The sequence below is a fragment of the Trachurus trachurus genome (assembly GCF_905171665.1).
Source record: "Trachurus trachurus genome assembly, chromosome: 15".
NCBI lineage: Eukaryota > Metazoa > Chordata > Actinopteri > Carangiformes > Carangidae > Trachurus > Trachurus trachurus.
This window is the reverse complement of record NC_139906.1, coordinates 12,959,281-12,976,078: the sequence shown is the minus strand read 5'-3', so window position 1 is coordinate 12,976,078 and position 16,798 is coordinate 12,959,281. Positions and strand designations below refer to the sequence as shown.

Below are 16,798 nucleotides of genomic sequence, written 5' to 3'. Positions count from 1 at the left end.
TGTCGCTGTTTTCATTTATTTTTTGTCATTTAGTATCTCTTTAGAGTTGTCTTCTAGCTCAATCTGGCACAGGCATCCGTCATCTGTTCATGCTTTAGTTTATGAAACTAATAACATTCCCATCAGCTGAACTTTGCACTTATTAGTAAATGTCAGCATGCCAAACTAAGCTGAACATAGTTAGTCGTTCTGATATTAGCACTTTGCTAATATGTTTGAGCTGCTTTGGAGGAAAATGTAGCATGGCTCTGTGCCTCTGTGTATACTCCTGTTCCCCAAAACCCTGTTACTATGCACCTTCTGTGTTTATCTATTTCCTGACACTTTTTTCAAAGTTTGTCTTCATTCATCCTTTAAAAAAAAAAAAAAAAAAAAAAAAATTCTATTAATCTTATTTATCTTTAACATGCACATACTTTACCTGTAAAAGCAACTATAAATCTGCCCTCAGTGTGGCTTTTTACGTTTGTTATGTTATATGTTTTGTTTTTAATCTTTATATTAGCACATTAGCAACATTTGTAGTACATATTGATATTATGTTATTTTTGATCATTTTATATTTTAATTCAGCTTTAAAATACCATAGACTGTAAAAAGAATACATAAAATTAAATATGTTATTTGTATTAGCATGTTTTGTATTTCTGCTTGAATTTAAATTGGACTAGCAGTTAATGAGTGAGGTTTACTATTCAGAGTTTACATAAGTGCATAGGTCATGTTTGTAAATGAGAATTTGTTCTCAAACATTTTTATTTCGATAAATAAAGGTTGAAAAAAAGTAATCTTATAGCCTACTAGTCCTATGAGGATGATTCATATTGTTGTTTATTCCCTGCCTTACCAAAACATCATTGGCATTTCAGCCAAAAAAAAACCCCAGATCTGATTGATCATTGTCAAAAAGGTTTATTGATTTTAAATCAAATATCTGAGCAAAATATGAACATTTGGCATTTTATCAATGTAAAAATGTTTGCAGAGTGAAATCAATATCAACATAAAAAAAAAACTATATATAAATGTTGTGTCAATAAGATCTGATCAGCCAGATACTGTATCACATTTTTAGTTTTATCTTGTTAGTCGTTTACAACAATCTACAGTAGCACACTGTCAGTATTACATAAACACCGCTAACCTCCAGTTATCAGCTGTTATTACTGTAACAATGTTTATAAAAGATAAAACCAGGGCTGTAAAACACTTGAACACGTGGTCAGTTTCTCCTTCTGACGAGACAACCTAGTGTACAATGCTCTGTTGAACCAGGTGTGTGAGGAGGATTTTCCTCAATATATTCACAGATTATAGTTTACCTGACAATAAGGATATGTGAAAGGTGTTTGCTCTTTTATAGGACATGGGAAAAATCCAGGTGTAACTTAAAAGATTGGCAAGTGGCATGAGAGAGGGATGAAGTTAGGATAACAGAGACAGAGCTGGGCTTTTTATGTATGTGCATTTCTCAGACACTTTCACTTTTAGTTATTGTATGGGCTCATTATAAACCGTTAGTTTGCACTTCTTTTTTCTTTTTTTCTTATTGGATCAAACTGAAAACAGGACAACATGAATAACATAATAGTAGCACAACAGGTACCTTAACCCTACACTTCTAAAATCATGACTCTTCCTATTCCTCGTCTCTTTTTATCTGTTTGTTTTGTTCTTGTATAGATTTGGGTGACCACGGTTATAGACTTGTTTATTTGATACTTGTTTGACCCCCGTAAGGCAGAAATGACAAAGAACATGCGTAATTAACATCTCCACAATACGGTGACTTTTCAGTGAGTCACACTGATGGCAAACACACACAAACACGCATGGCTGTCCCTCTGCTACTCCTCCTTTGTGGAGGCCGAGCTCTCTCCTTTTCACCCCCTCCAGGATGTGCTTGCATCATCCTCCTAAAGTCAACATGCAGAGGGACATTGGGTGGGCTTTTTCTTCCCCCTGTCAGACCTATTTATCTATAGCAGCAGCTCATCAGTACAAAGCAGGCTGTGAGTCATGGCAGCAGAGCCCCTGACTCAATGCTGCTTTGGTTAATCAGTAACCAGAGTGCGAGCACGCTGAGCGGCTGGCTGCGTTAAAGTCAGGGAGCAGGGGAGGCAGGAGCTCATTCAGCACCTCGCTCAGTAGCAGCAACACCAGACACACACACGGTAAGAGCAAACTTTGACTTTTACCTTTTACTTGTGCAGTGCAGTGAATGCAAATGAGTTTTTTTTTAGGTTGCATTAAATTCTTCAAAACCAAAAGATATATTTTTTAAATATCGAAAGCTGTCGTATTTTAGGGTTATCTACTTCATAAAAATATATATGAAAGCTTATTTCTGTAAATGACCCACTTGAAAACAAGATAGTTATGAATCCTCTCATAGCACAGGTTTGTTGTGCAAAGTTACGGAGCTTGACAGAAAATGTTTCTGATCAACAATCTATCATGTTTTGTTTGTTTGTTTTTTCTAATTTAGCCTCTGTCAACAAGTCACCGGCTACGTGGTTGGTTGTGTGTAGGAACATTTAAGTGCAGTGGTTTTTATTGATCAGGAACCAAGGCCATGTCCTGTGGTGCATGTCCAAACAGAGGAAAATCCAGTGTTTGCTAACCTCCTTTCAAGAGTCCATCAGTCCACACGTCTGCACGTTCAACTCAAAGGATAAAGTCCTATTTTTTGCATAAGGACACTTTCCCAAGTTCCAAGTGGGTTAATGCTCAGAAAGTGTTCATAACAAAGAGAAAGTTGCCAACATAGGTGATCAACTGTAGTGTAGTTTACTCCCTATACAGTAGAAGCTCCAGCAACAATAGAGAGTTGATAACATGTGAAATGAACTTGTCACTATATTTATATTTATTTTTATCATATACTTAGTTTGTTTTTGCAACTTATTTATGGGTCATCTCTCTACATATAATATATCAATTCTAGCATGTGTTTATTTGTATAGGCTAGTTGTTCCATGATAAACAAGCAAATTTGTATCATATTTCACAATCAGTGTCCAGTTTTTTCTTAATATATGGTGATAATTTGAGAATCTAAATTTGGTTGACTGTCTGACCAAATTAAATTTGCGTCCTCAATATGAAACCAGCAATAAACAACATCCATATTGCGCACGCACACAGATGCACGCACTAGATGCATCTTCATTATCTATGCGACCTCTTTCTGCAGAGGGTAATGTCTGCTCGCATTCACTGACCAGCAGGAGAGAGGACACACAAAGAGTGGTCAATCAATCACTGACATGCCGCTCTATGCCCAGTGTTCCTGCCAGCCAATCCTGTCAGAGACGGAAAATCGGATTCAGCCAGATTTCAGACGAAAGCTGCACCACTAATAGTAGCATTCCCAGACAACCCAGTGCTTGGTACTCACCAAGAAGTGCACAGGAGGAAGTTTGTGTTTTGATATACTTGAGGGGATTGATCTTTAACTAAAAATATCTATTGCCCATCACAGAAGGAATCATTATAAGGGGACTACCAACAAAGGCAAGATGCAGAGATCCCCTCTCCTACTCCTCCTACTATGGTGCTGCCTGTCAGGAAGTCAGGCCAACCGCGTCTACGTCCACCCCTTCGCTCTCTTTGCTGCCGAGAACGTCAGCTGCGAGACCCTGCAGACCCAGACGTCCAAGCCCCTGGAGACGTTTCCTGTGACGCCTCTTGATATTGAAGTCCTGACACCGGACAGCAGGGACCAGTCGAAACTGGATGCACAGAGGCAGAACATCACAGAGAGGACGGCGGTTCTGGCGGGGCTGCTGAACTCTCTGGGCCTGAGGATGTACCAGGCTCTCAGCAGCAAGCAGCACAGCAGCAACACCCTCCTCTCTCCGGTCAACACCTACGGATCCCTGGTCACTTTCTACCTGGGAGCCTCCAAGAAGACAGCGCGTCCCTTCCAGGTCTTTGCTTTTGATTTTCTCTGTCTTTAGAAGCAACCCCCCCCCCCCCCCCCCCAAAAAAAAAAAAAGGTGTTAGTCAATGGACGATTGATTTGGTCTTCACCATCAGTTATCAACTCAAAAGTAAATGTTCCCCACCCCTCTTCTGTCCTTGCAGCTTCTTCTAGGCCTCAGCAGTGACACTGACCGAGAGGACTGTGTGTCCTTGGTGGACGGACACAAGGTTCTCAAGACCCTGCAGAGCATCAACTCTCTGGTGGACGATGGACCCAAAGATGAAATCACCACCCAGGTCTGGGCCTTCACCCGCCCGGATGTTCAGCTGTCCGAGGATTTCATCCAAGGCACTCAGGACTTCTCAGACGCATCGTTCATCCGCAGCGTGGACTTCTCCAAACCTCAGGAGGCCCAGCAACTGGTCAACAGTTTTGTGGAGAAGACGTCAGAGAGGAAAGTGAAGAACATCTTCAGCGACCTGAACTCCACAAGAGACCTTCTGTTCATCACTTCATTCAACTTTCAAGGTCTGTCTCTGTTGACTTTGATTTTTAAAATTCAAAAACTGAGATTGGACGGGTAGTGTCTGATTTCTTTGTCTTCTTTGTCTGTTCAGGCAACTGGAAGACGGCCTTCCAGCCAGAGAGGACCACCATGCAGGAGTTTCACGTGGATGAAACAACCACAGTGATGGCTCCACTGATGACCCACACGGGTCAGTACCACTACCTGAATGATAAGGTAAAGCTGATTTAAGGGCTCATTCAGTTTACTGCGTATCTCCAGCTTTAAAAGTTGAACTTCCTTAAATATTGATGACTTCATTCATCTATATTTCTCTTTGCTGTGTTCCTCTGAAGGTGCGGCGGTGCACTGTTGTGAAGCTGTCTCTGAGCAAAAGGTCGTACATGCTGCTGGTCCTGCCTCATGAAGGAGTCAGCCTCCGTGACATTGAGTCCAAGCTGCTCACAGACGTCATGTCGAGCTGGTACCAGAACCTCCAGGAAGGGTGAGTGTTATCCTTTCTTCAACACTAACTCCAGACTTTTTGTCACCTCAGCGTAGTATGTTATGTTACATCTGTAACATTCATGCTTAGGCATTATTGCAGGGATCCACTAATGTAATTGATATACTTACAACTTGGATTATTTTGAAAAACCTTCTGTGATTTTTAGCACTTGTTGTTTTCCATGACTACATAGAAACATTATCTGGATATGTGGTGTCTGCCATATTATTGACTACAGGTTATATGATCTTAGTTTACTGTCTATCTGTGCATCAGTCAGCCAATAATGTCTGATCAATGTAAAGCAAATAAGTATGGGTTTTAGGAGAGAAAGCATCAGGTACAATCCCATTTTAGTTCAAACACTTTTTTTTTTTAAATCTTAAAATTCAAACTGTTTACGCCTCACCCACCCAGACTGTTGGAGCTGTCACTGCCAAAGTTTTCCATGTCCGCCGTGACTGACCTGCATGACCTGCTGACCAACATGGACCCAGAAATCGAGGCCAAACTGCTGGGCTCCCAGGCTGAGTTCAGCAAACTCAGCAACACCAAGCCCTTCACTATAGATAAGGTGAACTACGCACGTTGTCGAAGGAAAAAACCCACTCACTGTGTAAGCTATGTGTGCATGATTAACAGATCTTCCTGTCTCCTCTCAGGCCGTGAACAAAGTGTCCTTCGAGATGTCAGAGGAAGGAGCAGAACTTGAGGAAAAGACACAAGAGGCAGGCGTCCCTCTGAGACTGTCCATCAACCGTCCCTTCTTCTTTTCTATTATAGAGGGAGATTCTAACGCCATCCTCATGCTGGGCAAGATCACAAACCCCACACTCTAAAGTTATATTTTAGTTATATCGTATAATGCCAACGAAAACTTCTGACATGATAAATGTCCGACATGACAGGTCCCATTTCTTTATAATCTACGTTGTTGCCTACAGCTTAAGCTTCCACAGGGGCTGAAATCAATCATTCAGTAGACATCTTATTTAGGTCATACCCTTGTTTTTCAAATGAAGTAATGGCCACATACAGAGCGGCACATGAAGAATGAAGTACAATCTCACACAAGACAAATACATCAATACTGAAGTGTTGCAGCCATCGTTCACCTCTGACCTGATCCTCTCCACAAACTCAGGAGCCACTCAGGATCCCTTGTCTCAGTATTTATGAAAAGCTGTTACTTTAAGCTGAATTGTTGTCAAGCAGTATTTTTAAAATCCCAATTGTTTTTTTTTCCTGTAAAATTTATTATAGCAGAGTTCTGTACAGTATTTTTCCCGTAGAGTAGGTACAGTACACACGGTTCTCTACGTTGAATGACTGATACGTTGTATATTGTAACTAAGAGTTTATTTTTGTTTTGTTACCTTTTGTGATTGCAAAAATAAAACATTTGTTTCCCAATAAAGTCAATGTGTCGTTGCTTTTCATCAGGGTTTTAAGTCAATGTCTTTATCATTTCAGTGTTGCATCAATATTTATCTCAACCTAAACAGGCTGCTGCAACAGAGGTCGATCACCTCTCTCCTCTAGAGATGATGGTCCTTTTTCTGCTGATGAAAATTTTAATGAGATGAAAGAATAATAATTCAGAGAACTATCCATTTAAGAAACTATCTAATCAACAGCAATCATTTCTCAAATTAGAAATAATATACATAAATATTATTCCAATACATATTCATTGCAACAATCAACATCATACAATTTAGTGTAAACTGTCAAATCTCATGATGTCCGTTTAATTCATAAATATTCATAATTGTCATTCATAAATATTACAAAGTAAATGATGAAAAAGTACCATGGGTGTAGGCAATAATGCTGACTGAGGTGACTGACTCAGTGGCTTATTAATTATTTTAAAAAAAAATCAAAAACACCAGAATTACAGTGTGGCATCAACCTGTCACGTTTCAGAGTTTATTTACATGTATCAATGACGTTTTGCTTGACACAACGGTCTGAGTGCTGTGCATTTGACTAATACACAAACACTCAACAGTCAGCTTATGTTTGATGATTAGTATTAAAATACAAAAAAAAAATCTATATTGTATCCAAAGAATTTTATTTTACCCCAAGTTAATCATGTTAAACATATTATAATATACAACTTTGATTTTAACAAAAATGTACACATTACACACTAAAAGACCGAGATTAATCCTTCACTAAGCAGCAGCAGAAATTAGACAAATATTGTTTAAGTATCTCCTTACAGCTTTCTTGCCATATCAGAAAAATACATTTCTGTTCACCGTTTTATTCAAAATGCAGCAGAACTGATGATGATCCAGACAGGAGTTCATCTGCTGTTTCAAACCATAATTTGTTTGTGCACTATGGCTCTAATGTAAAAAAAAAAAAAAAAAACGTCAAGAAGAGATTTGAGTAGTTATCACATCTTGTACATTCTTCATGGTGTGATCATCATCAGCTGTAACCAGACTGTGACTTTTAGCCTGGGACTGACTGGGACAAACGCAGAGATGAGTGCAGCATGTTAATGGGTTGGGTCCGTTAGTGTGTTACTGCTCAGCGAGCTCTCGGGCCTCTTTCACAAGGTCCATCAGAGTGGAAAACATGGAGATGTCACTTGGCTGAAGACCCATCTTCTGGATCTGAGACAAACAACAGGACAAAGCAACATGAGAGGAAATAAACACAAGTGCTTCAGATGACACCGAAACACCATGAATAACTTCAGCAAAGGACATATTTTGTCTACAGTACAGTATACACACTCCTGTACACTTTATTGGGATCACCATGCTCGTCTTGCCCCCAAATACGCCTCAGTTCTTCATGGCACTGATTTCAGGAGATGTTGAGAGAGTTGGCTTCATATTTGTTTGACAGATCTGTCAGCTGGGCGGTGCAGTGAAGTGGTTGTGAAAACATCTCCATCACTGTGCCTCTGCAGAAATCCAGATTTTGCCGTCGTCAGAGGTCCAGTCTTGTTGAGCCTGTGCTTTCTGTTGTTGATCCACTCATGTTGTAACATGCTCGCGGCACGTTGTCATAGACCATTAGGCGTAAACCATTTTCCTCTGACCTCAACAGATCAGTTGTGTCTGCTCACTGGAGATTGTTTGTTCTGCACACCAATCTGGGTAAAACCACTACAGATCGTTGTGTGTGAAAATCCCAGGAGATCAGCAGTTTAAGAAATACACAAACCTGCCAGTCTGGCACCACCAATCATGCATCAAGTCACTGAGGTCTCTTTTTTTTTTTGATGTGAACATCAAATGAAGCCCATGGTCTCTTAATGCATTGACCTGGCTGATTGGATAGTTGCATGAACGAGCAGGTGTTCCCAATAAAGTGTTCAGTGACAGTAAATACGGGTTTGAGCACTTGCCAAACACCACTGACCTGCTCCCCCAGGTATTCCACGTCCAGTGCCAGCTGAAGTCGGATCTTGCTGTCGTCTGTGGGTCCACCATTAGCTCCTGCCGTGGTCGTTGCGCTCGCACCTTTTCTGGCTTGTTTCAGTCTCTTCAGACTCTCCTCCATCTTTCTCACAGAGCTCAGCACCTCTGAGATAGTCTCATAGTACCTGAACAGAAACCGTTCAAAATGTCAAGAAAGACGGCTGCAATCGGAAGTTAATATATCAATTCAATTCCTCTCAGTTTCTTTGTGTTAATGTGATGAGACATTTTCATTTAAACTGTGTGGATCTACATAATCATCTTCAGATGGAGTCTACTTGTGTGTGTAAAATCACCTCTGTGTGCAGTCACAAAGTGCAACTCGCAGCCATTCTTGTGCCGTGGCGGGGGTGACCAGGCCTGTTGAGTCCGTCAGCAACTGATGTAACGGACGCAGTGCGTTGTCCATGTACGCTGATGCACGCACAGGCAAATCCTATTCAGGGAGGAAGTCAGATAATCTAGGTTTTCACAAACGTATTATATTTTAAGAACCCGTGTTGGTTGAAAGCTGCATTAAAACTTCTATCTTTTCTTCATGTTGTTAATAAGGAGAGAACTATTAAAGGAAACACACAAGTTGTAGGCTATTTTGTTATTATAGATTTCTACAGTCCCCAGTCATATTGACACTGATTCTGCCAAAAACAACAACAACAAAAAGCTTACCAACACCTCTCACATTGCTACAAATGATAAATAGGGAAACAGTTGGTGGCCACTGGGGAATAGACGGGCTAACCATGAATGAGCGAGTGGTGGTAATTTAAGGTAAAGATGTTTGATTTGTCTCACTGGAGATAAATTCAGTTAGTTCGTCAAACTGATGACCTTCACATACTGTACAAGAAATCTCTTAAAAGTGTGGTCAGCCTGTTTTATGTAAATCAGATAAACAGCTCCTGGTCTCTGTTAAATGATTGGAGACCATTATATGATGAAATACAGGAGAAACACATACATGTGCATGTGTTTGCAGCTTCACTGACCTTATTAGTCCTGCGGTAGAGTCGTGGGACCTCAGAGGCACTCTTCAGGAAGCGGCAGCAGCGTTCAGTCAGATGCTGCGTCATCTTTGCGTTCAGAGTGGGAACACTAGTTGAGAGGCATGCTTTGGAGTCTGCTAGGGCATCTGACATGGAAGACAGTGCTAATAAATACTACGAAAGACACACACACTCTGACCTGCTGGACCAAAGTTATAATAATATTATATTTTCTGACCACAACTTGGTTGATTACGACATCATGTTTAAAATAACATTGACACTTAAATGTCAACAGGGGAAATAGGCATCTATGATAGCATGAACATGTAGGCCACAGCAGATAGTGTGGTGACAGATAATCCCAATAAAATTAAGAAAATTATTCTCGTCCATTTTGACATTTATCTGTTTAACAACTCTTTACAGACTGAATAAAAGGAAGTGAAAAGCTTAAAATTAGTTGTGAAGACATTATATTGACAGCTTACCTTCCATAATAGCAAAGTTTTTGAATCCAATAGCTTCTAAACGTTGTTGGACCATTTTTGACAGCTCCGGGATCTAAGAGGAAGAAGAGCCAACAGTCAGTTTGGACTTCTCTGACAGGGACACTTTGTGTTGCTGATGTAAATATAAAGTGTAATTTATGCAGGTCAACTGGAGCTACACAGGTAAAAATATGTGTAAGCACCTGGTCCTGAAGCTTTTGGATGTCAGCGGCGATGTAGACCAGCATTTTGGTGGACAGGGACGCAGGACTCCCGCCCTCACTGCCGCCGTCGTCCATCGACGTCCGGCTGGAGGTGGAGGAGGCCGAGCTGGGCAGAGGCCTGGTCGGCTCTTTGGTCACCTCAGAGGACGGACTCTTAGTCAGCACCTGCGTAGACGCCGATACACGTCAGGACCAAACGTGACTAATCATTTGCATTTTTTCATTAGGATTACTGTACCTCATCGAGAAATTTTGCGTATCGTGAGTAGAGCTGCAGTGTGAGCTTCCAGAAGCGATGGGCCAGAGGCGACAGGTAGACCTTGTCGGACCAGCACCTCATCAGACAGGACCACAACACCTCAGAGACCTGGAGGTGGTACACACTGCCAGCTGGACAGAAAACAGACACAGACACACAGTTACTACGAGCAAAGCATGAAGTCAAAACTGATGTTTGTGGTGGAAAATTCCTACCTGGTGCAGCCTCGAGTCCATCACTTATGGCGTTCTCTAGACTTCCTGCTATTTCCTTGTATCTGAGGGGGAAGACAAAAACAATCAATGTGTTATTAGCTACGATGTGCATCCGCTCATGACGTGAAACAACACTGTGTACTAGAAATTATGTACTTTCCAGAGAAGCTGCAACGTGCAAGTTTGTCTTTGTGAAATGAGGACACAACACACACCCTGATATTTATCTTGACGTGCTGTGGTGAATCTGTGCCATGTGTACTTTACAGTGTGTGCATGTTTGCGTGGGCAGGAGGGAGCAGGAGAACATTTCTTTACTCTGTCGCATAGATCAATGACCATTCAGTCAAGGTCCAGTGTCCAGTGTTTATGGGCTTTGTTTATTAATCGGCAATTTCCCTCTTTTCATCACTATGCATGAAACTAATGTCAGTAATTTCCCAAATCTTCCAAAATAGGCTTTTCTCCGACTTGTCTTCCAACTTGTCTTTTTTAGTCAGTGCTTATCTCTTGAGCTCTGAAGCAAGACCAGTTTAATTTATCTGCTCACCATTTAATTAATTAGTCACTTAGGACAATGCAACTACTGCTACCTTTGCACACGTTCAACCTTTTATCTGTTGTTTGCATACTTGAGTTTTTGTTGCTGGGCCATATTGATATTGATATTTGACTTTTGGCACTTTATTTTTGGTCAGAATTGTGTTTTTTTGTTTGTTTGTTTTTATATATATATAGCGCTGCAACTGCAACAACCAAACATTTTTTTATCTATCTATCTATCTATCTATCTATCTATCTATCTATCTATCTATCTATCTATCTATCTATCTATCTATCTATCTATCTATCTATCTATTACAATCATGCTACATTGAATTAAACCTTTGCCACTGTCTGACCATTTTCTTTTTTAATGACACATCTAAATTTAATAGACTGCACACACATATTCTCTATGAGCTTGAAGGAATATGCATGTGTTTTAGAAATTTAGAAAATAAGCTTAGTTGTTTCCCTGCTGAGAGATCTGATCACCCTTATAGGTTTACACCCTGGCGACGGTTAGCTTCTCATCCCATGACTGGAAACTGACGAAAGGTCACAAAAATCCACCTACCATGCCCTAAGTAAGTTAATTAATTCGAGTTTTACAGGGGCGGTTGTGTATGTGACCATTTACTGGCTTGGTGCAGTGACTTCCTGGAATAACCATCAGCTGTCTGGCAACTTCACAGTGACAACAAGACCTTTGTGTAAACGACTGCACCTGGCCATGAAATAGTGCCACACAAAAATCCCCAGTAAAACCACCAAACGGGAAATGACCAGGCCCATCTGTATTTAAATGACTGACTTTGAATGTTAACTTTTCCAGAAATTTGAAGTCACACAGTCGACATGATTGAGGCAGAAACCTGCAGTAAGTGAAGAGACTTTGAATGTGAATGTGTAACTGTGCATGATGTAATCTAGAGGCTGGGGTTCAGTGTGCAGCGTAGAGCCTATAGTGTCGAAGTTATGCACCGTAGTTGGAAATAGACAGGCAGGTTCCACTTGTTGCAGAAGCTGGTGTACGAAGGATGAACTCTCAGCCTCTTCACGCTGGCCTGCGAGCTGCACTGGCGCTCAAACCTTCGCACAAACTCCATGCTCACACTGTAGCGCTAGAAGAGAGGAGTTGAAGAATAAACAACACACACATACAAAGTGAATGCACAAACCAGCTGTGTCACTCAGGCTGTACCTCATAGAATATGTCCGGGTTTCCAGGGTTGAAGAGGTAGGCCAGCCTCTCCTCTATCGCTCTGATTATCTCCGGCCACACGGAGTTCACCAGGAAATCATAACCCGGCACCGTGTCAGCTTTGTCACTGAGCAAAGAAAAGCACATTGGCACATTAAAAATAGATTATCATTCTTCACACAGGGAGCACTAAACCAACAACTGGTTAATTTCATGTACAAAATCAAACGGTAGTAGATGTTTCTTCTGGAAAAAATAAAAAAATTTAAAGGCCACTAGGCCCTGTGAAGCCGAGACTCTTTATAGCAGAAAATGTTCAAATCTGTCGAGTAAACGATGCATAGTAATTACATGAATGTATAACTAAAACAAAAATAAATAAATATCGACGTGTTTGAAGCTGCGTGATCTTTGAAGAAGATCATACAGCCAATATTCTGTATGCTCAATAGCTCCACAGATGAAAGCTGACAATTTGTTTTTTCTGGCAGAGGCAAAATACAACAAAGAACTACTTGATCTATGATTGAGCTTTGAATAGATCTGCCTGCATGATAACATCAATACCTGGATATGGCTCCTCCAGTCACCTCCCGCAGCAGTCTGCAGTGATGAGGAACAAACTCCAGCAGTCTGGAGTACATCAGCTGGAGACCATTGGGACTAGACTTCACTGCTTCCTCCACTATCACCTAAAAGAAGAAGATGAGATTTTCAGCTGCTGATTCATGCAGCTTGCTAAGGCAGGATATACAGGGCATCCAATAAAAAAGTCAATATTTACATAGTATTATCTCTTGTTATGTGCTATCTAGTTCTTAGGCCCATAAAGAGCTAATTACAAACGATCCAAGAACTTAAATTATCAGTTTTGAATCTAAAATGTCCTCAAAAGAAGTTGAAATGCCCTAGAAACTACAGTATAACAAGCTCCTGGAAACATTTACCTGGTCCATGTACGGTTTGACCAGCACCTGTCCTACCAGGGCTTCAGCATCTCGGGTCTTGTCTATGGTGGCGTATGTCCGCAGGCAGTGACGCACTATGTCCACGTTGGTCGTCTGCAGACCCTCGATCAGCAGGCCCTCTAGAGACTGCTGCAGCATGGAGGTGATGCCGGCAATACGCTGACAGAGGACGAAGGTTTGTCAAATACACGGTCCAAAGATTTGATTTGAAGGGATAGTTCAACATTTTGGCAAATTGACCCATTGCCATAATCCCTATAGTCATAGCAGTAGGTTCGTTACCTTTAATTGTCAGTGCAAGCTATTTTTAGAATGGCGGGGCAGAGCTGCAAGCTGCTCAGAGCTACGCTACGGAGGCTAATAGGATTTCTTGGTTTCCCTCATCAAACTCATCAAACAAATACACAATCCAACAACTCCAAAACGCTCTGGTGGACAAGTTGTGACCTGCACATTCACCACGCTATGAGATAATAACGGAACATTACGAGAAGGAGTTGTTTTCGAGGTAAATGCAGAGACTGCTTGCTGGAAAACTGCCCCCGACGGAGAGCGCATTAGCTGTTTTGCATGAATTTACCTCGAAAACAACTCTGTCTCGTAACGTTCCGTTATTATCTCATAGCGTGGTGAATGTGCAGGTCGCAACTTGTCCACAAGCGTGTTTTGGAGTTGTTGGATTGTGTATTTGATTAGTTTGATGAAGGAAACCAAGAAATTCCATTAGCCTCCGTAGTGTAGCTCTGAGCAGCTCACGGCTCTGCTCCGCCGTTCTAAAAATAGCTTGCACCGACAATTAAAGGTAACGAACCTACTGCTATGACTATAGGGATTATGGCAATGGGCCAATTTGTCAAAATGTTGAACTATCCCTTTAAAGTATTCCAGTATATTACAGAAAAAACAGACAAATATTTAGGAGATAATTTCTGAACAGTCAGTGCATTGATGTTTTTGTCTGGAACAGAAGTTTCCTTATTGTTACCAAAAGGGGCCAAACAGAAGCCAATTATCTTTTTCAGATAATGACAGCACTGGTCGATTGACAGAAGAGCAGAAAAACTGTCCGACTAACTGAGTGGCTACAGATTTATCAGCAGTCTCAATGATTGACCCATCAACACTTACCGGTCTGACTTTGTCCAGCAGGGGCATGCCTTTGCTCTGCACAGCGTGAAACTGCAGCTGGTTGAATTCTGTAGCTATTCTCTCCAGGATCTGACCTGCTAACAAAGGACTGCACACACACACATACACAAAGATATTCAAATGTAAATATTTAAACTGGTGTTGCTTGGTAAATAACCTGCCCACTTTCTGTGACACCCGGTTTAGTTTGTTCATGTGATTCCCACCTGCTGATTTCCAGAGAGCTGGATTCCTTGGAGTTCTGTGAGTGGAGGATCTTCTCGATCTTCTCCACCGAGCGCACCACTTGGATTAGCCTCAGCACACACACCTGATGGACGGTGACAATTGTTAACTACCAGTATCTGAAAAGTAGTATTGCTATGAAATGATTCAACACAGGCGCACTGCAGACACGTTACACGAAATGACCAAATGATTATGAAAGCAAAGTAATGGGGGACGGGGCAAACCTTCTTTTTCTGTAGATCTTCCTGTTTGGACAGCTGGTTGTCTATGGCCTGAATCACTTCACTGACACACAACCGCAGACTCTGCAACAGACAGCAACCATCAACATGCATAAAGCCTCTGTGGCAGGAATGAATCAAACCTTGACAGTGTTTTTGATCATAACACATACCATGACCTCTTCACGTAACTGTCCCAACGGCACAGAAAGCTGATTGAGAGCTTTGTCCATCCCCACCTGAGACAACAAGGGAGCAGAGGTCTGAGATTAGAAACAATCTGCCCTCATTAGATGGATTTAGACAATTAAACCTTTTAGATTGATATGCCTTTTATTGATCAATAAACTTGACAAAAATTGCCATGCTGACCAACAGTGTTATCTGAATGCAACTACATCCACAGTGACCGGGGCAACATTAATGGCGACTGACCAAATTAGTGGAGAGGTTAACAAAGTCTGCATAGTCCTTGTTGATGAGCTCCACCATGGCCGTCTTCAGCAGCTTGTAGTAGAGCTCCAGGTCCTCTCTCATCTCCTCCAGCTGCACCTGTTTCCGACACTCTGCCACAAACTGGTCCACGTCAAAGTCATCCTGCAGACACAGACATGGCAACAGTGTGGTCAGCCATGCAAACAATAACAACCAGTAATAGCTACTAAATCATTGGCAGACAAAGTCATGTAGCCAGAATATGGATATAGATGCAGAAAGAAAAAAACGTAGGTACATTTTATAACACAGACATATTTTCTCAATTCAATTTAAAGCATTTATTATCATTTGCACAGTAGGAAACATGTTATGAAATTCTTTCTTTGTTGTTTGTCCACACATAAATGCCAGCATAAACAGTATAAAAACTAAGTATAAGAATAGAAAGACAATTGAAGAGCAACAGTAATAGAAAAATATAATAATAATAATAATAATAATAATAATAATAATAATAATAATAATAATAATAATACAAAACTAAAGCTGAACAGTAATAGATAATGTTTTGTATGTGCAATATGCATGTAATAACTTAATAATAAATAATGTGTAAATTATTGTGCATGTGCAAACTGAAGGTGCTGTTACATGAGGTGGTGGCATGAACACTATTAGCTATGACTCACACGCAGCATAATTACAACAATAACCATGTCAATAATTATCAAATGGGTAATACCTCTATATTTCTATTTCATAAAAGCAAAGACAGAGTTTACACGCAGAAATGAAGCTGAACTTAGCTTTAATGCTAACTAGTCTGACAGCACCAGCTCCGGATAACGCGTCACCAATGTGACGTTCACGGACCCTCACCTTCATAAACACGTCCTTGTCGAAGCACAGAGAGTCCGGGCCCTTCGGCAGATTCATTTTGGATAAATAAAACACAAGCTGCTACAAGAACACAAACATATACACACACACAATAAAGATGACAAGGCTCCTGCTGCTGCTGCTGCTGCTCTCACTGAGCTTCCGCAAACATGGCAAGAGCGGCACCAACGAAGCAGAGTCAGAGCTGCTGCTGCTGCTGCTGCTGCTCCGCCCTCTAGAGGCCGGAGGGTGTCACTGCACCGGCCTGTAGGTGGTGGTTGGAGGTGTTCTTCAGACTTTACAGTAAAACAGGTGCAAGAAGAAAAAACGGAAAAAACAAACAAGCAAAAAAAAAAAAACAGGTCCAGTCTGACTATATTTATATTCAAACGATATTTACGATGGTGAGGGTGTATAGTGTAAAGGCCGAAACACCCCATGAGCCAGAGGAACACTATGACGCGTCCCATAAATTCAACATACCAATTTACCACCCACCATTCACCAAGAATAGTAACATCTCATGCTGTGTTTTTTTAATCTGAATCTATATCTGACATATCTCTGATGGCCTTCACTCTGTTGTGTTGCTGTTGACTGATG

At 41.1% G+C, this 16,798-nt stretch overlaps 2 protein-coding genes across 2 annotated transcripts; one reads left to right on the top strand and one right to left on the bottom strand.

Moving 5' to 3' along the window:
* The first annotated feature begins 2,014 nt into the window (after window positions 1-2,014).
* On the top strand, window positions 2,015-6,358 carry agt (angiotensinogen). The gene is made up of 7 exons (XM_083988171.1): window positions 2,015-2,174; window positions 3,485-3,932; window positions 4,090-4,456; window positions 4,546-4,670; window positions 4,790-4,938; window positions 5,359-5,515; window positions 5,604-6,358. The coding sequence occupies exons 2-7, from the start codon at window positions 3,522-3,524 to the stop codon at window positions 5,778-5,780; spliced, it is 1,386 nt and encodes a 461-aa protein (XP_083844297.1). The 5' UTR covers window positions 2,015-2,174; window positions 3,485-3,521; the 3' UTR covers window positions 5,781-6,358.
* Window positions 6,359-6,960: 602 nt separating this feature from the next.
* cog2 (component of oligomeric golgi complex 2) lies at window positions 6,961-16,339 on the bottom strand. The gene is made up of 18 exons (XM_083988289.1): window positions 16,196-16,339; window positions 15,314-15,475; window positions 15,052-15,117; window positions 14,882-14,962; window positions 14,636-14,739; window positions 14,409-14,517; window positions 13,260-13,439; window positions 12,880-13,004; window positions 12,313-12,439; window positions 12,093-12,232; window positions 10,566-10,627; window positions 10,330-10,481; window positions 10,071-10,256; window positions 9,868-9,940; window positions 9,380-9,522; window positions 8,687-8,826; window positions 8,332-8,515; window positions 6,961-7,574 (listed from the first exon to the last, which is right to left on the bottom strand). Exons 1-18 carry the CDS (start codon window positions 16,250-16,252, stop codon window positions 7,482-7,484), a joined length of 2,184 nt encoding a protein of 727 aa, XP_083844415.1. The 5' UTR covers window positions 16,253-16,339; the 3' UTR covers window positions 6,961-7,481.
* Between the last annotated feature and the right edge of the window lie 459 nt (window positions 16,340-16,798).

Bases quoted from the DNA above. Each gene is read 5' to 3' on its own strand.
- cog2 (XM_083988289.1), bottom strand. From the start codon at position 16,252: ATGAATCTGCCGAAGGGCCCGGACTCTCTGTGCTTCGACAAGGACGTG. The intron at 13,440-14,408 runs GTAAGTGTTGAT...GTCCTCTGTCAG, and splicing joins TGCTGGACAAAGTCAGACCG to CGTATTGCCGGCATCACCTC. The intron at 10,628-12,092 runs GTGCATAACTTC...CTTCCCCCTCAG, and splicing joins CCTGTCTATTTCCAACTACG to ATACAAGGAAATAGCAGGAA.
- agt (XM_083988171.1), top strand. From the start codon at position 3,522: ATGCAGAGATCCCCTCTCCTACTCCTCCTACTATGGTGCTGCCTGTCA. The intron at 4,457-4,545 runs GTCTGTCTCTGT...TTGTCTGTTCAG, and splicing joins CACTTCATTCAACTTTCAAG to GCAACTGGAAGACGGCCTTC. The intron at 5,516-5,603 runs GTGAACTACGCA...GTCTCCTCTCAG, and splicing joins AGCCCTTCACTATAGATAAG to GCCGTGAACAAAGTGTCCTT.